This window comes from Tiliqua scincoides, chromosome 4, assembly GCF_035046505.1.
Source record: "Tiliqua scincoides isolate rTilSci1 chromosome 4, rTilSci1.hap2, whole genome shotgun sequence".
Classification (NCBI taxonomy): Eukaryota; Metazoa; Chordata; class Lepidosauria; order Squamata; family Scincidae; genus Tiliqua; species Tiliqua scincoides.
Genome location: NC_089824.1, coordinates 30,940,517 through 30,965,546, shown reverse-complemented (window position 1 = coordinate 30,965,546; position 25,030 = coordinate 30,940,517). Strand labels below are relative to the sequence as shown.

Below are 25,030 nucleotides of genomic sequence, written 5' to 3'. Positions count from 1 at the left end.
TGATCAAGAGGGCTGAATGATGCTTGCAAAGAAAAAAAAAGAAGCAAATGATTCATTTGATACTTGGATGCTTTGAAGAACAATTTGTATAATCATGAGCTATTTGAATCCAAGAAAATCACTTAGTGCTTTTGCTGTACAAGAGCATTTTCCCAAGATGATCAAATCAATAGATTCAGGCTACATACCAACATCTCGTCCTGACAAATCTTATCCCTGCTAACAGGACAGCATTAATAAATAAATAACAAAGGCTGAGCAATTACAAACGAAAGGGTCACAGTTTTGCTTTCATTACCTGTAAGTGATATGTTTATGTTGCCACTTCTGTCCTGTTAATGCATATCGCTTTCGACGAATATTAAATCTGGAGCTGCCTCTTGTCTGATCAGGCACACCACAGCGAGGCTTCTTCATCCAGCTTCAAATAAGTAAATAAGCATATAAACAAGTTAGTAGCACACAAGGACAAAATCTTAACATCACTGACAAATGCCAGCCCATCTAATTAACAACCAAGGCTCTTTTCTTTCCACTAACAAGGTACAGGGTTATAGCATATAATATATTCCCCAGTTAATATTTGCAAAAAGCAACCCACAAGAGAATACCCAGATGAAGAGGCAGTCAAGCAGAGCAGTAGGCTCAAGAGAGCCAAGATGGTGCAGTGTTTTGGGAGTTGGACTGAGACCTGGAACATCCAGGTTCAAATCCCCACTCAGCCATGAAGCTTCCTGGATGACTTTGGGCCGGTCACGATCTCTTAGCCTCAAGTACTTCACAGGGTTGTTGTGAGGACAAAAAGAGGGAGGAATTATGTGCACCACCCTGAGCTCCTTAGAGGAAGGGCGGTATGAAAATGTAAAACATAAGCAAAATATAATAGGTTGGGTAGGCAACTCTTCACCATTTTTATGGATTCATATTGGGAGATGTGCACCATTATAGCAGAACAGCCAGAAAGCATAATAAAAAGAAATAAAAATCTTCTAGTAAGTACTGTATAAGTTTTCTGTGGAGTATAGTGCATATTATACGAATTATATAGATAGTATACAGAACAGAAATGACCCATTCTGTTTTGGTACTGTTATTATTTTGTTCAATGGGCTGGCTTTGCCCTGCATTCCAATTCACCTGCCTTCTGGTTTTAAATTGGAAGAATTTCTAAAAGTTATTGTAGAAAAGGTATATGTACACATTGCTTCTGTTCTCAGTTTAAGTCTTTTTTTTCTTTAGAAATTACATATTATAGATTACAACAATGCACTCCTTTCTGCATAGTAATCAATGTGAATTTGTGCTCATGTGCATGGGCAACCCACAGAGGAGAGGGAAGAGATTTGAACTGGATATACAACTATGTATCCAAGTTTATACATGCTGTGTATGTGCAGTGGTCTGATCATCCAGAAATCAGACAGAAGAAAGACAGACTGCTAGTTCATCGGTGTTGCTCCAGTGAACAAGATCAGGCTATTTTAAATCACGGAATTCATGGAAAGGTTCGATGGAGAGGGTTTTAAAGGCTTTTCTAGAGTTATGCCCACTCCAAAAGCAGAGGTTGGCTGAGCAGGATAATAAGAGTCATTAGGCAGAAGTGTGCCATTTTCCAATTTGAGATTTAACAGCACTGCTTTTTGTAAAATCATTAAAATCCTATAATTTCACCGATCACAATAGCACCCAAAGGTTGTACTCATTTTGCCTCACATAGTAAATGGGTAGGCTGTCTATAAATTTCCTGGAGAAAAAGTCTGGATAACTCTACTACTAGGAAAGCACTTCCCATTTCCAGCATTTATCAATTTTTCTTAATTTCATTTGCTCCCCCCTCTCCAAATAAATCCACTTCATAGAATTCCTGGGTGCAGGAACATTCACATGCAAATAAACTAGTATTGATTTGGTAAGTCTTGTTTTGCATTCTGGGTGCAACACAGGACTGGTTTCCACAGGATTGTGGCCTTTATGTTTCGTTGCCTCTCTCTTTTTCAAGCCACTATGGTTAAGTTTCAATTTCATTGCCTCTGGAATTAAAAAAACACAGAGATTCTTATGTCTGCGGCTCCAACTAACTGAACTCTTTTTACTAAGAAAAACAGCTTTAACTAGTAAACCACAGTTTCATAATGCAACAAGAGCACCTTTTGCTCACAATTTGCTCAGCAGCACCTTCTTTATTTATTTGAAATAAGCTGGTTGCCAATCCTGTGGACAGATCTACATAATTATCCCCATCCACATGGTGGCATGCTGCATTCTGTGGACAGAACATTTATACAGCAGTTCCTGAGCAGGCAAACTGCTTCACCTGTTCTATCACCACTTTGTCCTTACAACAACCCTGCAAGGCAAGTGCTGTGATGCCTGAATTTGAATTTGCTAACTACATTAAAGCTTCATAGAGCTACAAAGACCAGAAAGGAATCAAGTACATTCCCTTCCCTGCAGAAACCTTTTCTGCAAACCTGGCCTCTACACCTGGATGGTGTGGGCTAAACTTTTAGCAGGAATAGATTCAAAGGTTCCTCTCTCATGCAAGAGGGAGAACTAAGTTAAAAATATAGTGGTTCTAATATTTTAAATGGCAAGCAGCTATCAAGATTCTATTTAATCCTTATATTTTGGGGAGGGGGATATTTTCACACCATTCTTGGTACCTGCCTTAATATGAGACTTTTTAGGCAAGAAATTTTTAATACTCTCTGTAAATTTACCCAGTAATCAAGGCTACAATATAGGTATGCGCAAACTAGGTCCAAACATTCATGTGTGTATGTGTCTGTGTGAATGTTTAATCATTATTATTCCCTCCACCAAACACACAAACGTCTATCAAACTACAAGGCAAACCACAAAGAGAGACTATGAAAACATAGGGACTGCTTATCAAAGAAAAACGTCAGAAGTCTACATGCAAGTTGTTGGGTGGAGGCAAGTTGAATGAGACCTAGAGATTGTGGACCACCATGTCACAAAACACCATGAGTTCTGAATAGGTATCTGAAACACAGAGGAAACTATCTTTCCTCTTGTCCAACAGATGCTTCTAGCTCAATACTAGCATGGGAGATAAAGAACAGTCTTTTGGAGTTGTCACAATGGCAACGGTGTATGCTTACTGCGATAAGAGCAGGATTCTAATTTAAAATGAATATTCCAAAGAAGCCATTCATATGCTAAAGAAAACAGATGCTTTCTTATGCAAACAATAGTTAGCAGGTTTATGGTAATAGCAATGCAAGAGCTCAAGCAAACTCAGGAAATATTAGGTGTGTGTTCTAATTGTTATTTCTGCAAACAGAATCTCATGGAGTAGGTTTACTAAATATTAAAATGAAGCATGTATCTGCCTCTTTGACACTTCTCACAATTATTTTTCTCATCTTCTCATATGTGTAACATCCAGTGTACCTAAAGAATGGAAAAGTGTGAAACAGAGTAGGCACCTTGTAAGTTGTAGTGAGACTAGCCAAAATCTCATCCAAAGATGCAGCCCACATTTGCAAAGCCCAATTCAGAAGTGTTTTTGAACCAGTGGCACCATACAGTACAGAAGGTGGCCCTTGGTCCCCCTGTGAGGCTGCTGAAAGCAGAGTTGATTAGGGCCATTCCAATGATGCCTGGTTTGAAAAGATCAGGAGGCAACAGCAAAATAATAAGCTCCTCCCTTACTGTGGGGACAACTCTGGGGCAAGATGTTTTGTATGTAACACTGGTCTCTGTTGACAGTGGGGGTACTTGTAAAAATGATACCCACAAAGATGTTGCTTGGAATGTTGGAACGCCCTTACTATGCTGTAAACAGACAACGGATGCCTTAGATAGCATTAGATTTCATGAATCTATACCCTTACTTCCTAATTTGAGAATCAAGCTCTACTATTAAGCCAGAGAAATGACATGAGAAAGCCTATGGGATGCAAGCAACAACTGAACCTTAACAAGCCATCCCCACTACCATCACATGAGTTACCAAGTCAGAAATTAGTGCTGAGTTTGAGCAGGTCCAGCTCCTCAACTTGGGGGCTCACATGTGAGTGAGGAAAAGTGGTGCAACATGAGCAGCTGGCTTGTGCTAGTGTGTGTGGTACACAAAAAACTACTGTATGTAAAAAAGGCCATAGCCTTGTGGTATGCAGCCAATTGTGTAGCCACTTCTGGCTCCACTCTCCCTGCAATAAGACCTGCTAATTTGAAATATCTTGTCTGATGGTTATCTCCATACTGCTGTCTAAGCACAACTGTCAAAATGTGGCAGCCAGTCTTTTGGCACCTAAAGATCTGAATAAGAATACCAAAAGCCCTGTTCAGTCTACTCACTGAAATATTACATTATACAGTATTAAATAAGGATATCTGAGGCTATAATCCTATGCACACTCTGAGAGTAAGTTCCACTGGGCAACAGAACATACATCTTGAGTAGACATGCACAGGATTGCACTGCAAAGCTAGGAATGCTAGGAAAATTATGGATGTGTATGAACACACTATAACAAAATGGATTTATTTTTAATTGCTAACTACATCGAATTTTCATTACAGCCAAGAGGCTGTATATGTATAATATATATAAAATATTAAATATGTATAACATCTTAAAACGTTCCCTTCCACTTACACAATGCAGCTGCAGTATGTTTTTAAAATAAACATGGAACACACTTATCCATAACCTGCCAAGAGTTTAGATTTTAGCTTGAGCAAATGTTAGGATGGCATGCAATTGCCATGCAATGCAGTTAGATTACACACATGTCACACGCAATAAGCAAACAACAAAAGACAGATGCTCTCACCTTAAGGTGATATCACTACATCAAACGAAAGAGGCGAGGGATAAAGCAAAAACAGAACTATTATCCTGTGTTAGAAATGCTCTACACACAAATATTATACATGTACACAGAGAAAATCTGTCACTGGAGAGCAGTAAGAACTTGTTGCAGAACATGGAGCTAAATATACAAATTTATTATTATCATTTTAAAATGATCTCATTTTAAGGTTATTCAGACAATACTTGAACATGGTGCAGACATTATGAGGAGGGGGTTCAAAAAAAGTTAAGAGACTGGAAGCAAGCAACAGGATTGCAGGGTCTCCCCTTAACCCCTCTTAAGGGGGTCAATCTCCAGAGAGAATTTCCCCCTCTTATTTCAAATGTGACACCATATTACCTTTGGTGCCTCACCAGGGCATCTGTATAACCAGGTTTAGAACCCAAGGCCTGAAGCTACCTGGGAATCCTGGTTACTTTCAATTGCTGTTAAAAAGTTTCTGCTTTTATCTTAGGGAAGGTGAAAGGAAGGAAGCAAAAGTTTTCATGGTCTCTTAAGCACAATTGAGACAGCAAACTGTGTTACATCTGCACCAGCCCTTAAAGTGGAAACTGGGAACATAGTAACTGCATGAGATTATTCTGAACATAGTGGTCTCTATTAATCTGCATGGCCTTCAGGCACTGACTTTATGCTCACAATGCTCAATGTACTCAGCTAGCTGTCAGTATTGACCAAAGGGCTGTCCCATGAAAGGGATCTAGGATATTTTCCTGTGCTCAATTGATTGTATGCTACCATGCACAACAAAGGGAGCAAAAACCGTTTCCTGGAGAAGCCTCTGAAAAGTCACAATCTGAATTTGAACACTTGCTTCCTTAGACCAGTGGTTCCCAAAGTCCTCCTTAAGAGGAGGGAACCACCTAAATACTTGCGGGGGCTGGGGGATTGCAGCAACACAATCCCCTGGATCATACTGCTACTGGGGAAAGGGGGGGTTTTCTGGTACCTGAAGCCAGTGACAAGGTCCAGGGGTGCGGGGTCTGGTGTTTGCAGGGAAGTTACTTCCAATAGCCATTTTCTTTATTTTCCAGGCATGGGAAGCCCTGCAGAGGTGTCAGCAGCACTCCCTTGTCACTGGCTTCAGGTAAACGAGAAACCCCCCCTTTCCCCAGCAGAAGCGAGATCCGGGGACTGTGTTGCTGCAATCCCCCTCCCCCTGCCATTTAAGGGGCCAGACCTAAGTACTTCCCTGGCTGGTGGGTTGTGACCCACTAGTTTGGGAACCACTTCCTTAGACAATACAGCAACAAAGGCTGTAAATAATCCAAGCAGCCCACTTTTAGCCCTCAGCTTCAAAGCCATAGTTGAGAAGAGCTCCCTGGCTTTGCGAAGCATTTGATATTTCTGTAGAGAGAATTGTGTGCATCGTAAAAGGCTTTGTGCTCAAGAGAAGGATTTAGCATATAAGACAGAATCCACAGGTAGGCAATCAATATTCAAGCTGGTTCAATATAGTTCCATCTCACCAGAACTATTTATAATCCAAAGAACTTTTCAAAGCAACATCAATGTTCTCTTAAAACTAATAATAAAAAATGACCTTCTACTACATGCTTCCTTCTTACTTTTTTGATTATAGCGGTTAATGTATTGTCCAAGTAATTGCACCAAAACCCTTCACTATCATTAGTTATAAGCAAGAGGCATGACTCTGAATCCTAGCCTGACATATATTTAAGCAATTACCAATAAATAAATAAAAGGCATTGTACACTGACTTGTGTAAGCCATGCACATATTGCTCCTGTTACGTTCACTAATACTGCAATCCCACATGTCACGTAAGTCATTTTTCCATAATCTACCTTTATCCAAAGAATAACTTCCCATTTCAGTTAACCTAATACATGCTCCTCTTGATGCTTCATCTTACAGCTACCAATACATCTACTGTTGCTGATGGGTGTTTATGACCATTTCTCCTCCACAACATTTGTGGACCAGCATAATGCATTTGCTGCATCTATTTTTTCTATATTACAGGTTGGGCATCCCTTATCCAAAGTGCCTGGAATCAGAAACATTTCGGATATCGGATTTTTCCTTATTTTGGAATACCTGCAAATATATCATGAGCAATTTCGGGGATGGGGATTCGGTCTAAACACAGAATTCATATGTGCCTTATACATATAGCCTGTATGTGTATACAATATATTTAATAATTTTGTGCATGAAACAAGGTTTCTGCATGAAAAATAGTCTGTTATTTTATTTCTTTAGGCAAAAAGTACAAAGAAAGTCATGTTGGCACTCAAAAAGTTACAAATTTCAGAATACATATTTCAGAATTCTTGATAAGGGATGCCCAACCTGTATTGCATTTTGCAACATAATAAAAATAATAAGTACTAATACAATCCTTCACATCGCCTACTACTCTTTCACAGTGAAACTGGTCACAGATAATGACTGCCAGTACAAACTGGCCTGCTTCACAAACGACATTCCTACACAGAAGTCAGGTTTGTGTAGGAAATTATGGGATTTCTAAATCCAGTGCTTCCAGCATCCATCTCATGTGGGTGGAAAACATGTAGGATTTATCCAGGTCCCTACCCAGAAACAACTTCCATTTCATCCAGTCTTAAGTTGCCATACTCCTACAGGATAACTCATTTCTATTCATTTTACCACCAAGAAAATCAATAGCTGTTCCACACTGAATGAGGTTACAAGAGATTTTATAATGTCTTTTAAGAGCAACAACAATGGGAATTCATGCTCTCTAAAACAAATCCCCAGAGACCACCTCCCACTTTCTGCACCCAAAACAGTGGAGGCAAGATATTGCCTCCTTTACACTCATTAAAAGAGGTGCATAGCTATTCAAGAGTAAAACCTTTTTTTAATGTTCTCATGAAAACATTAAAAATGCTTCATGTGTTCATATTGCTAATATAATAATTCCCTCTTGCCTCATTGGAAATATTCAAGAATATAACCGAAGGCAATAGTTATGGCACCGCAGAGAATGAGAACATAATACAGGGAGTCCCTTCCCATTTAATAGTGACCTGCGCTGCTGTGTGGCACTTTCCATACTGCTCCATCAATTCGAAGTGTGAAAAACTTTCATCCCGCAAAGTTTATAGTAAACCGGTGGCTCTCCCTCAAGTATCTGATGTTGTAATTACAAGATCAAGAAGGAGGCTAATAATTCTCAGTGATGCTCATGCTCAGAGAACTCAACTACTTGGCACTGTCTATATCAGTGCTTCTCAACAAGTGGTACTGCTAGTGGTACTTGAGGTGGTGTCTGGTGGTACTCGTGGGACCCCTGGACACTTGCCGCCTAGTGACCAGTGATGAAACAAACAGCAACTGAAAGCTTGACTTGTCAGGGAGAGCTCCAAAGCATGCTTTTCACATGCTTGTAAATGCCCTTCCATCCAACCTGAGCCTCTTACTAGTGTTTGTAATGTCATATCTGGCCTCCCAACCCAAAAGTAACTGGTGATTATGCTATCACCAGTTACTTCCGGTGGTACGTCAAATAGGTGGACCATGTGAAGTGGTGTGACAGGAGACAAACATTGAGGAACAATGGTCTATATGTATAATGTCTACACATATATTAGCAAGACTGTATGTACCAAGTCAGAGTACCAAGTCTCTCTCCCTAATGCATGCACATGCATACACTCAAAGCAATAAAATGAGGCATGCAGCTAATCACGCCACCTGGCCTGGTGTGTTTGTTTTTTGAAATGTAAACAGCTATGGGGAAGGCAGAAGTGATCCAGAGTGGGACAGTGACACATGCAACGTTGACTCTTTGCCCCACCATAATTCCAAAGAAGATCAAAACATCCTCCCCATTGCTATTTCTATTAAAATGCCAACACACCAGATCACGTAGCATGATTAACACTACATCTAGTTTGGCCCACAAAGTCTGACCCTAGAAGTTCCATCAACAAAATGAATGCTACACCAGTCAACCACCAAGACCTAGGATATCAGGCTGTTGCTGTTGGCACGTTTATTAGCACAACTATTCACGACTGAGTGTTCAGTGTGAGTTTGAAGCAGTCTCCCTTGTACATTCGGCAAAAAACTAATGACACCTGAATAAAGCACTGGTGTGCCTAACTTGGAAAAAGGAATATCTGCAAAGCAGAATTAATATTCTTGAAAAAGAAGCAAAGAGGAACTTTGTAAAAGCAATTTCAAAATGAAACAATAACAGTCATTCAGTTGAAGAAATGGAGATGAAGAAACAAGGAAAAAAATCACAAAAGTCTGAATTAGATTTAGTAAAGAAAAATGGCAATTTACGATTTTTTTATGCAAGTTCCCCTACGTTATTCCATTTCCCACTTTTGAAATTTATTGGTGAAAATGAACTTCTCTTGATTTTAACAATTTTACAGCCCAATACTAACCCTGTCCCCTCCCATAGAAATAGCACTACATCCTGTTATAAAACGCAGTAAAAAGACTGATCAAAAGTACATAGCTGTACCTTCCATGTCTCAAAAAAAAAAAAGAGCATTTTTATAATTCCTTGCAGGTGCTTTAGCTAATGGGAGTATTCTTTCACAGAACACACTACCAAAACTGCTGATGCCAATCTCAGATTAGAAAAATCATTGCATTCCACTCACTCATGCATTAATGCACCGAAAAGCAAAAAAGACAAGCAGGTCTCCTGGGTGCCAGAAGTGAAACTGAATGGGTCAGAAATCCTTGAACATTAAGAACTGAGAGAATCCAGCAACAAGTATCACCTTAACCTTAGACTCAGAATATCCTGGGCGCCTGCTGAGAGGTCTTGGTTTTAATAAGGTGTTTCAGGATTTAATAGCCAGAACAGAGATTAGAGACAAGATTTTCTACAGAGATGGGGTTTTGACAGGGAAATGCTGCTTCAACTGCTAGAAGCTTTTAAATGCTGCACTGGAGTAGTATGGGAATAACCTGCATATTTCATCAAAAGGAAAATTATTGATTGCAAGTTGACAGAAAAGAGTTAGAAATGGCAGGGAAAGGCAGTGGTCATTCACTGCTATTAGACACAAGCAAGCAGGTAGACAGTACTACAATAAAACTATACATATGGACAAATGACGACAGTTCATTCCAAATTGAACAAATCAGAATTATCTAATTATACGTAACTGACAAAAAAGCTCTGCACTGAAATATCAAGACAATTTACCAAGATACTCATTTATAAGGTGAGACATTTCTGCCAAAAATTCAAGTGTAGATCATCTCATCTGTGAGGTCACTCAGGTGTCAGGGCTGTTCAGGCACATCACAGCAGCCAGGAGAAACCCAGAGTAAGAGGACAATGCAGAGAGAATTAGGGCAGTTAGTCTCCACGGCAACCCCTCCAGGGCAAGCTGCAGCCAAAGTTAACCTTTTCACTCCTCCTGAGAGGAAAGTAAGGCAGGGATCAAAGCTTAAATCAAGTGCACCTCATTCTCTTTAGCAGGATCACACCTGACTCTTCTATACCTTTGTTCCATTTTGCAAATGTTTAGCAGAGGTTTGGTTTTTTATACACCAAGATGTAATCCTCATTTCCATCTGAAACAAAGTCCAAGGTTTCAGTTCAGTGCACTATTACTTAAAATAACACCCATGCAAAGCAACGAGGTTTACTTCTGAGTAAATCAGATTGCATCTATGTGTAGCTGCACTTTGTCATACTCATTCCTTGTTGTTTGTCTCTCCACGGTGAATTGAATTGCATACTCCCAGTTATGTGCTATATGTTGTATGTTATATGTAGAACCTCTGGTTTAACACACCAGGCACCTTAGAAGGATATGATTAATGGTTCTACTAGTATGTTGTTTACAGTGCCCTTACATCTGATAGTGTTTACAGAAAGGTTGTGAAGACCAGAATTTTAAAAGTTAAAGAATAAAAAGGTACCTTATAATCTTTTACTATGTATTTAATAAATTAGCGACTGTACAGTTCTTAGGCAACAATTACTGGTAGGTTATTTTTCAGGATCTGGCCTTGAGTAAAATCAGACAAAACTGTTGAAGTACGCAGCCGACACCGCAGCTCCAGAGACTCAAGGTCAGGCGGATACTCCTGGTAAATAACGAGGCACAGACACGGCAGTGCTCCACCACCAAATGTCCTTTACTTGAAGATATATACAATATGTACAATGCAAAGGCAGCTCAGCAAGCAAACAGCAAAGATAGCACTTTTCTTAGTTCTCAGATCACCAACTCCACTGACGTAGCTTCCCACAGACTCTCCACATAACATCTCCCACACAGCAGCTTGCACAGGCTGCAATATATATTGGCACTGGCCAATGAGAGGCAGGCTACGATCTGGTGACTGCATGACTCATTGCCTGGTGACATGGTATTGCAGGGTATTGCATCATCCCTGCTGTGCCATGTTGCATCAGCCAATCCCATGATGCACCTGGGCTACACTACATGTATGCAGGCCAAGACATCAGGGCCTAGCCTTGCCCTATCCAGCCTGCAAATTCTCTATAGGCCTGGGGCATATATCATAACAGGCATATATAGTCAGGCACCCCCCCCCCAAGTTTACCCACCCCCACTTATCCAAGAATCATAGAAAGTTCCATGATTTTTGGCTTAAAACTTTCCCTCGGTTTATCTGCAAGTTCATCTTATGCTTGAGTTTCTGCGGTACGTCTGTGTTTATTTCTTAATCTGAATGGATCATGTTAGAATCACTAATGACATTGATTCAATAGTGTCAACATCAACCATATTCCTTGCAAATAAACGCAGAAAGTTACTTCCTTTCACCAAAAGAACAGCCTTTCGCCAAAACAGATGCAAAAGACAGTGGGCTACATGATCTACTGATCTGACCCAATAACATCATTCTTATGTTTTAATAGTCAGGCAAAAAGATAGAAAACCATATGAATTTACACACTAGATGAAATTTAGTTACTTTTTTTTATTTAAGGCAATTCACAGTTATTAAAATCAACATGAGTTTTGCTATTGAGTGCAATTTGATTTGGACTGCAATCTTACATTTGCACTAGAAATTAAACCCCATTGACTACAATGGAATTTTCTCCCAAGGAGTCATGCATAGGGTTGCACCCTGAGACTTCAATTCTGTATCACATAAGCCTCAACCTGACTAGATCAATGAAATTAAGCTCTGCCCTATTGTTTTCGAAGTACCAGCAGCATATTTTAAGAAAAGACAACATGCTCATGCTTGAAGAAGCACATGGTCTAAATGTGGACAGTGTGGAAGACAACAGAAGAATGGAAAGGGAGAAGACAGAATGGGGTGGAGGGGATAACCATGGAAGCTGCTTAGAGTTTCTGGGAAGAAGGGTTGAATAATAACAGCAACAATATATTATTCCTACTAGTACTATTACCACTCCTCCTCTTCCTCCTCCCACTATGACTACTTCCACTACTGAAGAATGGGAGCTACAAGGACAGCCACCTGCCTTTCTTTTCCATTTATCATGACCACTTTGCTTTACTTTCTGGTCTGTCCATTAGTTCAACTTTATACAAGTACGCGGGAGCTTATGCTAAAGTTTATCCACCACAAAGAATACTCTTTTTGTATTAATCCTAAACTATCAAAGAGATATCCCCCCCCCCCAGTAACTGTTGCCTAACAAATAACACAGGCCAACACACATTTTGCTTCCTTAGTTACACCAATTCCTGGGTATATTTGGGGTACTGATTCAAAAAATGGAATCCGTTTAGCCCTATCACATCTAGTTTTGGAGACACGGCATAGCCTCACTTCTAGTTTTGGAGACACGGCATGGTGTAGGCTTCCTCATGAAGAAGCCATGGTGTAGGCTTCCTCATGAGGAAGATGCTTGAACCATTCACTAATGAGGCTATACTGCATCTCCAAAACTAGACGTGATAGGGCAAAACGGATGCCATTTTTTTGAATGGCATCCCAAATTCATATCAAACCACCATAAAGTTTGGGGAAAACTTTTCTAACCCTCAGTTTTGTAGGCCTGTGTAATCAAAGAAGATTTCAGTTCCAAACTGAAGGGGCAGAAAATTCCCCTTTCAGGGTTGGGAGGCTCATGCCTGCAAAAATGCTTTATGACTACACAATAGGGTGCAGGATTTGCTTCTTTGGTGTTTTGCTTTTTGATTAATGTTCTTCCTACTATACCACATTCCTGGATGTGATGTACTCAACAAAAACACATTTTCCACCATACACTTAAAATTACACATGAAATTAAATCCAGATAAGACAGAGGCTCTCCTGGTTCGGAAATCCTCGATGCAGGTGCTGGAGTATCACCCTGAATGGGCTGCACTCACCCTGAAGGAGCAGGTCCACAGTTTGGGGGTCCACCTGGACTCGCAGCTGCTCCTGGATTCCCAGGTGGCAACTGTGGCTAGGGGGGACCTTTGCTCAGCTTCAGGTGGTGCGCCAGTTGTGGCCGTACTTGGATCGTGCAGACCTGGCCACAGTGATCCATGCCACGGTGACATCGAGGTTAGATTATAGTAACGCGCTCTATGTGGGGCTACCCTTGAAGATGGTTCGGAAACTGCAACTAGTGCAGAATGCTGCAGCCTGTGTAGTTACTGGAGATAGGCGTTTTGACTCTGTCAGTCTGCTTCTCCAGCGGCTGCACTGGTTGCCCATTCGTTTCCGGGCCCAATTCAAGGTGCTGGTTTTGACCTTTAAAGCCCTATACTGCTCTGGGCCAGAATATCTTAGAGATCGCCTACTCCCATACAATCTGGCTCGTCCTCTTAGGTCATCAGAGAAGGCCTTTTTACAAGTGCCACCGCCTATGGAGGTACATGGGGCGGCGGCAAGAAATAGGGCCTTCTCAGTAGTGGCACCAACGCTATGGAATTCCCTTCCCCTTGACTTAAGAATGGCCCCCTCTCTTGAAACTTTTTGGCGACACCTGAAGACCCTTCTGTTTAGACAAGCGTTCTGAGTTCCTGGACTTTTTAACATCTTTTTAACATCTGCTAATATCTTTTTTAAAACCTGATTACAGGCCTGATCCTTTTATGATTTGCTGCTCTATGCTCTTTTACCTGACTACTTTTTATCTGACTACTGTTTTTATGATATGTTGTTAATATGCTTTTATCTGTTTTGTTTCTGATTTATCTGTTGTTAATATGCTTTTATTTGTTTCTGATTTATCTGTTTTTAAATTATGTTTTTTAATTTGTTTTAACCTCTGTTGTAAGCCGCCTTGAGTCCCTCTGGGGGGGGGAAGAGAGAGAGAGAGAGAGAAAGTTAGTTAGTTAGTTAGTTAGTTAGTTAGTTAGTTAGTTAGTTAGTTAGTTAGTAATACTACACCACAACAACCTTGCAAGCAGATTCACAGACTATGAGCAGGCACCCTCCTTGCCTTGGAGGTTCTCAATCTATTATTTTGTAGATGCATCAAGCTGATCTTTTGCTTGGCAGATGGTCCCCATATGTCTTGAAAAGGGAAGAAAGGTCAAGTAAACACTGCCTCACACTTTCAGGAGGAAGATCTGCCATCTTCTTCCATCCCACTTTCTGAAATCGCAATTCTAAATCCACCAAGCCACTGCAGAAGCAGGAAAGGGCAAAATCTAAAGTATGAGCAATGAATGAGGGAAGCCTGAGAAGACCCATTCTACCCTCTCAGCTATCTCATTAGTATGGTCATAACCTGCCTTTTAGTCAAAGAGCACTGTGATCAAAAGATGGGATTGTATAAGAGTCAATATAGTTTTGGAAAAGTTGGGTACTTATATTAAAGCATAACTTATAACATATTCCACACTAATCTGTCAAAAGCCTTTTTAATCACAAAAAATGCAGGTAGTATTAATTTATTTTCATATAAAATTATTTTGCTTTTAATTTTCTATCAGTATGCATCTACCTACCTAAAGTTATATTACACTCACACACTCACTCACTCTCTCTCTCTCACACACACACACACACACACTCCAACTTATAAATTTTCCTTTCTCCCCAGCAATGGGCACCTAAGGCAGTTTTATCAAAACAAGTACCAATATAAGACATTTAATTGAGGCTTGGATAACAAGGTTATTTTCTATACTTCAAAAAACAATCATTTCTGCTTCTTTCTCAAGCAAAGTTGTGAAAAACAGCCAAGAAATCCCCACACAGTCTCTACAAGTTTGGCCCAGTGACCCTCAGTTTCTGCGTCTGCACTATGTTCCAACTCCCATAGGGAGGAGGGGGAACTGGAACATGACTGGGCTGCAGATGCCAGGCTGCCTGGCACAGAGGGCCTGTTCTATACCAACTATAGCAGAGAACAGCACCCTCTCGAATTGTGGAAGCCAACCTGTCCACCAAGGTGGCAGTTGCAATTAGTTCCATACAACAGACCATGGCTGCTGCTATAGTTCCTCCTCACTCATCCACTTCCATCACTCACTCTCTCTTCATGTACACAGGATGAAAACTTTAAACCTGAACCTCTTGGAGATATTATACTAACACAGTGTGAAAGAAAATCTGCAGCACACCATTCAGGCCCCATTAACCTTTTGAGTTTTAGCTTTGGTATTGCATCTGCTGTTTCTTGTAATAGAACTGCAAGTCTACAACATTCTCACCTACAGTCGTAAGTTTATGACAGTCCTACTTGGCTAAGAATACATTAATTATGTTGGTTCAAGAATGACCCAATTGAAACACTTTGAAGTTGAAATGTGTGTACAGAAGCTCCTCTACTTATGAATATTTGAACATTTAACTTACAAACAAAATATTCAGCTCAGACCACTGGTTTGTACCCAAACTTGCTGAGTAAAGTAGCAACTCGGGAGCACTCTAAGTAGCTCTGCAGTGAAACAGACTACTGACAGTGTGTGGAATGAAACTGACAGCTACAGTAATGGAGATGGGAACATTACTGTACATATGAGCAAACGGATTGTGAACAGACCCCTAGAACCTACAGGGACTATTTTCCATAGTCAGTGCTGAGACCTGTAACTCAGACCCGGAAAGGGTAGAGGAAGCCTTGCTGGAGGGAGGAAAAGGAATAAATCAGAAGGACTGAAACAGAGATGGAGAGCTACAGCCTGGAAGCCAGATCTGTGAGGGCTGATGAAGGACCAGCAAGGAACTGAAATGGAAGGTTCTTAATTACAGAGAAGAGGCAAGAGTAGCCCTGTGGTCTGTTGTTGCCCAGGCTGTGTTATGCCCAGGCTGTGTTATGCCTGTGTTATGCCCAGGCTGTGATAAATGTTTCAATCTAAGGGTCTATCATATTGCAGCACATGTCAGGCCTACTGGTACCTACAAAAAAACCTGAGAAAGATGTTATTCACACTCTTTCTGGAACCTGCTCTTATATCCCACTCCCAGGATATTGAAAACTTCCTTGTCTTACCTGCCCTATTAAATCATCTGCTGTCATTGCTGGAACCCAGTGGTATTAGTGTAGAGGCTGCTAATAATGAAGTGTCTCAAGTGTTACTGAACTGTGATCACACTACCTGTGGTTCCCAGGGGTGACTACACATTCCATATAGCAAACATTTGCCCCCAGATGTCCCATACAAAGTGTGAGGGGAAAGCCCCTCCTCCTCTCTGCTCAAAGTTCTGCATACACTGCAGAAAGGGGTCTGACGCTCTTATTTTATCCTGAGTAGGAGAAAAACCCGCCCACCTCCCCTGTGTTCTCTGACATGCACAAATAATTTGCAGTAGACTGTGGTGAAAGTGAAAAATTAATATAGTTAATATAGCAAAATGAAGATGTTCGCCTACCCCAAAGGGGCTGCTGCTTCTGAATAACTCCAAACCTTGAAAGTGAAAGACTAAGGGCCCAATCCTATCCAACTTGCCAGTGCTGATGTAGCTACAGTGCGGCCTTCTTTGAGGAGGCCTCCATAACCGCCCTCCCACCACATGCAACACACACCCCATCTGGCTACACCAGGGCTGGAAAGTTGGATAGGATTTGGCCCCGACTCAGTGCTGCCCACAAATCTTCAGTGTGTGCCTGAAGAAAGAGGAGAGGGGAAGGGTTGACAGCAATCAAATCACGGCCAGTTGCATGACTTGGAAAAACATTTACAAATTCCTCTGCAATCCTTTTACTTACAGTTTGTTGCTTATATACTAATTCACCAAATTACTGTAGAATTTTTACCCATGTCATATATGCATTATTTCGAAAAAGAGATGGCATTTTCGACATGACATAAATATTTTCAAGTTCTAGTTTTTTTATCCTGCCAGTTGTGATTTTATATACATTTTAAGAATGCCTTTCGAGACAGAAGTGTCCTTTTTCCCCAATAATATCTCTTCAAATCATTTTTCAGGTCTTTCCTCCTCTCCCTCCTTGTGAAAAGCAACTCTTATTTAAACTTTAAGCGGAGCTTATATATTTCTTAGATGTTTCCTCAAAATAATGTTAAACAAAAATCTAGTTCAGATTCACAACAAAAGCTTAACACTTCTGAGATATTTAGGTAGCTGATCACTATAGTTGTGAATATACTTCACATTTTCTTCTATATCCCTGGATTTTACAAGGCAAGAGAAGTCCATTTACTCACTCGATTGTGTTTCTGTCCACTTTTCCTGTCATGTTAATGCCATAGAACTGCTGCATAGCAGCTATAGCAGATTTCATTGTCTCTGCAGTTCGCAACACTGACATTCTGGGATCAGTCGGTGGAAGATAGCCGTATTTTTGCAACCACACCTGCAACGACAAGAAAATCCATATTAGAAAGGGTGTACCATATACAATTTCCTATCTGCGTTCTAATCAAACCTGTTCATTAAAACGTAACAAATGCAACTCAGAATGTGCTAGGCATGCTTACACCTCACTGAAAATTGGGGAGAACTAAGAATGCCATTAAGTGCTAATGTTCCAATGACTTCAATGGGGTATAAAAAGTGTGTCTAGTTATCTCTGGATTGCACCTGTGGACATCAAAGAGATGCTCATGCAAACCTAATTGATCCAACTGGGAGTCATTCAGAACCAACATTTTTGATAGCTACTTACCACCTTGTTTTGATCATATCAGTTTTAAAAGTGTTTTACAATCCAAATGGAGGCCTAGAACTTTACAATAGCATTAGGTTTGGAGTGATTAATATGCTTATCCAAGACTCTCTTTTACAGATCTTTTAACCAGGCAGACTGAAAAGTCACAGTCAAATATGGCTTACGGACAGAACTTCATGGTAATTCAGATTGAGTCTGGCCGGCTTTCATCAAAGTAATGAAAACAAGTGATTTCTCATATTTTTGCATCAGTTCATATCCTCTTTTAGAAGACGAGAATCTGCTTTCAAGTTATGTATTAAAGTTACATATAAAGTTGCATACTTCTTCAGCTGAAACCAAGTAAGAGACCAAATTAAATCTGGTTCAAAAAAAAAAAACCTAGCTGACATCAAAATGCTCAGAAAACACATCTATACAAGAGTATGCTTTATACAAGAGCCTAAGTAGCTTTTGATTCAATTCAAACATCCTTCAAAAGCAGGCCCTTCTCTATATCTTCACTTCTTAATCTAGCTGAAAGAACAGCTTTATGGAACCATCTGGTTTCACACTGTCTTTCCTGGAGAGGTCTTCCTGGAACCCTTCCCCCACCTTTCCTAAACTTTATGCAACAAATCAAGACCTCATTATTTGGTTGGGTATTTTCATGAATGGGGATTCTGATTTTATTTTCTGCAAACTTTTATGAAGGCTATTTCAGTTGGAGTGTTACTATTTTTATAGTTCGTTGTTACATTTGGTATTTTGTTCTGCTCCTACATGCTTGATTTCTAATTTATCAACATTTATTGTACAATAATGATTGATTAAATGTAAAAGTGGGATATATATTTTGAAAATTAGTAATATTAAATGTAACCCTATGGCAGAGAGATATATACACAGATCTAGAGTCCATAGCAGTGATGCCCCAAGTTCTGACAATACCAAAGTAGTATGAGAAGACACAAGCACAATTTCATCCAATGCCAGGCTACTCCTTTCTTTTCTCTCTCCCTTCATATGGCAAAGTTACTCTCTGGTTTTACTCAGCTTTAGGTCTGGTCAGCTTCTGAAAACTGTTTTTCTTGCTCACCCCTCCATCCTCTGCTAGCACCTTGATGTCTACCCCTCCCCTCTTCTGGCACTGGAAACAGACACTGCTTACTTAAGACATGGTGCTGTCCTATAGGCAATTCTTCTGTTAAATGCAAACAATTATATATGTGTCACTGCACATATAATAACAACAACAACAACAACAACAACAACAACAACAGGTATTTATATACCGCCTTTCTTGGTCTTTATTCAAGACTTTATTCAAGGCGGTTTACATAGGCAGGCTTTATTAAATCCCTATTAAATAGGGATTTTTACAATTTCAAAGAAGGTTCTTTCTTTCAAGAACGACTACATTCAAGGTGTTTCATTCCGATCTGGCTTCACATTCTGGCCTCCATCCTCCCACGCTCAGAGCAGATGGAATTGCTCGGCTTCAGCTTGTCAGCTGCTCCAAGGTCGCACGGTGCCGGTGGCCTCGAACTGGCGACCTTGTGGATGTTATCTTCAGGCAGACGGAGGCTCTACCCTCTAGACCAGACCTCCTGCCTATAAATATCATATATTGATATTTAGTCGCATTTTCACTTTTGCTTCCTTTTCCTCCTCTAATTGCAATTAGAGGATGAACCTGCAGTGGCAAAGCACTGTGGCCTAGTGACAAAGCTCATGCTTTACAAGCAAATGCAGTGGGCCCTCCTTTTTGGTGGGGCTTGGCCTCCATGGATGCTGAGCTCATGGCTGGAAGGCCTCAGAGGACCACCCAGACACAATCGGAAGTAAATACTGTTAACAACAATAACAATAACTACTAGTTTGTGCTGGCAACTTCTAGTCGTATTCCCGTGCTCTGAGGCACAGGGAGGCAGTGCACAATCTCTGTGTACCCCTGGTAAGTTATTGTGGTGCAATACCACCACCACTACCCCATAGATTTAATTATCCATGGATTTTGGTATGTGCAGGATGTCCAAGTATGGAACCTCTGCAGATGCCAAGGGCCCACTGTAGTCACAGGTTCAATGCTTGACCTCTCCAAAAAGGGTCAGAAAAGGTCCCTCTCATGGAGAGCTGCAAACAATCAGTGCAGCCAATGCTAAACTAGATGGACTAATGGTCTAACTCAGTATTAGTTCATTCATAAGTCATCAAAGGGTAATTTGGTTCAATGCAGGTTGTATGTCTTATCAGAAGGTTTACCAAAGTTGGTGTGGGGTGAAGTTTATGTACAGTGAACCCTCAAATTGACTAATGTGTGGAAGGGATGTCCATTCGAGCTGAATGTCCATTAAATCCAAATGCATTTATGACAATCCACACATGGCATGTCAGGGGACGCACAAAACATACATCTCATTGTAAAGAAGCAGACAACATCCATTATTTCCAAAGTCAATTAAATCAAGATCTGTTCAACTGAGTGTTTACTATATGTTTTCACACTACTGCTGCACTGTAAGCCATGCAATTTAAGGATGGATATAGGCTTGATACATTTGCAAAATGGAAAAAAAAAATCCCACTGTAACATTTAAAAAAGGAGATTGATTTTCCTTCCCAATCTTAGAGTGGATTTGTAGGATAGCCTATTGCCAGCTTAACCATATTGTGCCAGTAATAAGGATTTGCTTAGAATAAGTATGAAGAGATATTGCTTACCCATGTTGAAAAGAATCAACATGATAGAAGTTTCAGACAGTTGGATTATCAAGCGGTAATTGGTTGTATAAGTCCAATTTAACTCTTAAAATCAGTTACCCTTTTGCGCACTTCAACCATCCTATTGCATCAAGAATCAAGATTGATTTCCCTGTCAATAAATGTTTATAGGTAAGCTACAGATTCTTATGCAAGCGAATACAAAATACAGCAAATACAAAATGTCTGCACCTGAATTCATTTGAACAAATTGGCGGCTCAAGTCTCTCTCATCCTCCCGTTTTGTGTGACGGAAGAAGAATAAATGCTTCCACTTTAGAATCAAACCACAGCTCTCTATTATGCAAGAACCTGGGGAACTGTGGTTTGTTAACTAGCAGCATGATCCTATGTTTATCTACTCAGAAGTAAGTCCCACTGAATTCAATGGAGTCGCTGCCATTAAAGCAGTAGTTCTCAAATTTTCCAGGAGTTTGAGAACCACTCTAAGTCTTTGCAGGGGTGGGAGGATGGCGTGACATGATTGCCATGATCGCACTACCACCGAAGGGGGGTTTGGCGCTTATCTTCACCAGCATGGCCTTGGGGTGTGGGGAGCTCCACAGATTCCTCTGCAGGGCTCCCTGAACCTCAGAAAAGTTAAAAAGAGTGATCGCGACCCACTTTCAGTTTGAGAACCCCTGCACTAAAGTATAAACACTTATGTGAAAGCAAATTCCACTGAATTAACGGGACTTACTTCTGGGTAGGGATGCATGGGATTGTGCTGTGACTCTAGTTAGAACAAGCCAGAATATCCAGTTTAAATGGTCTGATATTATGAATTGTTCCAAACATAGTCAGTTAAATCACAGTTCATGTTTGTACATAATATGGAACTATGATTTGTTTCAGAGTACGGGGGAGTCCCTATATCCGTGGATTCTGTATCCGTGATTTCATTCATCCATGGATCCCCATGCACTGCCACCAGAGGCAAGGGAAGCTCTGCTTCCCTTGCCTCCAGAGGGCCTTCTGACCCCCACAGAAGGCATGCACATCTGCCAGCAGCCTCTGCCAGGTTCAGAATGACTGAAACAAGGCAAAACTGGAAGTCAAATTTTTATGCCTTTAAAAGGCATTCTGAAGGCCAGGGAGGCTGCACAGGGCTTCCCTGGCCCTCATAATGCCTTTTAAAGGCATAAAAACGTCACTGCCGGTTTTTTTCAGCAAAACCAAAAGTGACTTTTTTTCCTTGTTTCAGTAATTCTATTCCTGGCAGAGGCCATAGGCAGACGCATGCAGCCTCTGTGTGGCTAGAAGACCTTCCGGAGGCAAAGGGCAGCATCCCTCCATATCCACAGATTCAGGTATCCTTGGGGGGTTCTGGAATGAAACTCCCGTGGATACTAGGGGATGCCTATAAAAGCTTCCATTCCTATACTCCCACACAGGATTGAGAATAAACGTAATATCTCATGAGTGCTCCTTAGGCTTCTTTACCTTGCACTAAACAAACCATGACTACCATTACATCTGAGCCAGGTCAGAGTTTTTTTGTGACAGACGTGGCAGTTATTTCAAGTTAAAGGGCATGATCTTGTTACGCCCATATAAAATGCACCCACCAATAAAACACAGTATGATAATACGATATGTCTGGGTGTGCATGATTCTCAAAGAACCTTATTTTTGGTGACTGAAGGAGAGTTTGTCCTTTCAGTACAACCATAACCCATTGTCTTGCATTCTAGTGAAACAGTAAGTTTATTCAGACAACAGAATCCTTGTTATGGAATGGACAGTACAGGAAAAGACAGTCTTAATTAAATACAAGACAGCTTAATTAATCCATCTCAGCAAAAGCTTTGGCCTTGAGGGCAAACTATCCAGCAGCACAAATGTGAAAATATTTGAGACTGAATATACACTTAACTATCCCCGCCAGGCTTAAAGCTTTCAGCACTATGTCTGGGAGGGAGGTACGGAACAAGCGAAGCATGGTTGACCAAAGTTTTACTTTGCCCCTTGGCCAGAGGTATCCTACTGCTGTTCTGTTTGGTTTTTTTTATAGCCAAGAGAGAAGAGTATGGCACTGTTTTTGTTGACAGAACCATGGCCACTGGAAAGAACAGTCTGTCATATAGATCCTTCCTACTGAACCAAAGAGAGGTAGTACTATGAAATGGATTACCAGCATGTACCAATATACTGACATGTCAAGAGGTAGGAAATACTAAGTGCAACAAAATTTTTAAAAAGAGTACATCAAGTTACTCCAGAAGTGGCCTACTTTTTCATTTCTCTTAATGACAAGATCATTCTATAATACAGTACTACATATTACCTATATTCTATCCAGGACCTGTCATACTGTTGATGCTAAATCAGATCTCAGTAACAATTGCTTGAAGGTTGCAGATTTCAGCAGCGAGTTGCTCAAATATTCTCCACATACTTTTCAGAGCGCGATACCATAGTCTCCCGAGACTGAAGGATGACAATGATGCTCAAATATTCTCCACATACCCGCTGCAAGATCTGTCAGGAATAACATTGTAGAAAATATCCCAACACTAGGATTTGTGGAAGAGGACTTGAATTCTGGAGTGGAATGACCTCAGGAAGGAGGAGAAAAAAGGAAAATCTAAGAGATAAAGTTCTGAATGTAACTACTCCCCTGGTCAGCGAGTACAAATAAGAATTGCCTCCAGGCAACCAGATGAGACCAACATATAGGCATTCCAAAATTGTCCTATAATTCTGAAAGGGAATAGAGACTGCTTGTCTCCTCATGCTTCCTGACAAGGAAATATAAATAGCTGCATATGTTGTCTCCAGTACAAAGACTCTCTATTCCACAGGCTGGATGAACATCTTTCTCCTCTTCCCCACCAATCCTGGAGTGGACACGGGTAGGAAGAGCCCTACATGTTGCCTCCAAAATGAAGCTCTGCAGGGTGTAACCAGACTCTTGGACTAGCAGATGAAGATGGATAGAAAGTGATCATAGGGAAATTAAGAGAAGGAAAAGCAGATACTAGTTGCACTGGATTTGCTCCATCAGGTAAAATCAAAAGGTGGAAGTACCTGTTTTTCTTTCTCTTTCCCTCTACTAGGGAGGAAGAAAGAATCACTCCATTGAACTCACCTGAGAAAACAAGAAATGTTATGAAGACAGCCTGCAAATTGTTAAGAGAATTATCTTCTCTTGATAAGGCCTTTCTCTTATCAAGGCCTTTATCTCTGGCCTGTCACTGTGTCAGGAGCATGCGATCACATGCATGGCACCAATTCACACAGTTAATGGCACCAATTCACATAGCAGAACATCCAATCCCCCTACCCCCAGTGCAGGGGTGCCCAAACCCCAGTCCTGGGGCCACATGCGGCCCTCGGGGAGCCCCCAGTTTCTAATGAGCCTCTGGCCCTCTGGAGATTTGTTGGAGCCCACATTGGCCCGACGCAACTGCTCTTAGCGTGCAGGCGATTCTTTGACCTCTTACAAGAGCTGTGGGATGAGGGCTTCCTCCACTGCTTGCTGTTTCACATCTGTGATGCAGTAGCAGCAGCAAAGGAAAGGTCAGCCTTGCTTTGTGCAAAACCTTTTATAGGCCTTGAGCTATTGCACGACCTTCATTCATTCATATAAGTTCATCTTTAATATATTCATTTATGTAAACTTAAGTAAATGTATTCAAATTTTAAATGTACATCAATTCTTTTTCCCCCCGGCCCCTGACAGTGTCAGAGAGATGATGTGGCCCTCCTGCCAAAAACTTTGGACACCCCTGCCCCAGTGCATGGTGAGCAGAATACTCATAGTATATGACTATATATGCAGAGAATCACACATGGGGAAGACATCTGCGTGCGCACAAATGCCTACATACAATGCCTAGCAGGCATGCCTGGCCTGAAATGTTATTATCTATTATCAACCCAGAAAAATACAAGTCAGAGCTCACTGGTGCTTAAAATCAGAATCTAGTTTGAATGCCATGGAGAAGTCACAGAAATATGACCTTTGAGGATGAGCAGAGTGCCTTGCTGAAAGAATATAACTCAGGGACATGTGAAGGCAACCAAAAGAAAGTCAAGGTCTTGTGTGCTTTTCTCTACAAACATAGAAGGCCACTGCTTTCTAGATTCTGAAGAGCCACAGATTATCCTGAAGAGTCTGACGTTTGATTTAAGATGATCCTTAGACTATGTTAAAAAGTAATTTAGAAATAAAAAAATGGCAGATCAAAAAGCCCATATGAATAGAAACAATTTTTTTTTTTAATTTGCGCTGTGAAGTAAAAAAAAAAGGCAGCGCATATGCTTTCATTGGTGCCAGTGGCTCAGTGCCCACCGGCTTCAACAGAAACAGGAATGCATGCCAAAGTCAATGAATGAAACAGAGGTAGCCTTTATGCAATGGAAGATTATTGCCTCTCCCTTCCCTTTCACACCTTTTCTAAAACTAATCATATCACCACTCCCCCTAACACAT

General features: G+C 40.8%; 1 protein-coding gene across 1 annotated transcript in view; it reads right to left on the bottom strand.

Annotated features, from left to right (window-relative positions):
- MMP16 (matrix metallopeptidase 16) overlaps positions 1-17,505 on the bottom strand; it is a 115,163-nt gene extending 97,658 nt beyond the window's left edge. The window contains exons 1-2 of the mRNA XM_066623763.1: positions 17,387-17,505; positions 299-421 (exon numbers count right to left, since the gene is read on the bottom strand). Coding sequence (XP_066479860.1) covers positions 299-421; positions 17,387-17,490 — 227 coding nt within the window. The 5' untranslated portion in view covers positions 17,491-17,505. The remainder of the gene's footprint in view (positions 1-298; positions 422-17,386) is intronic.
- Positions 17,506-25,030: the final 7,525 nt, after the last annotated feature.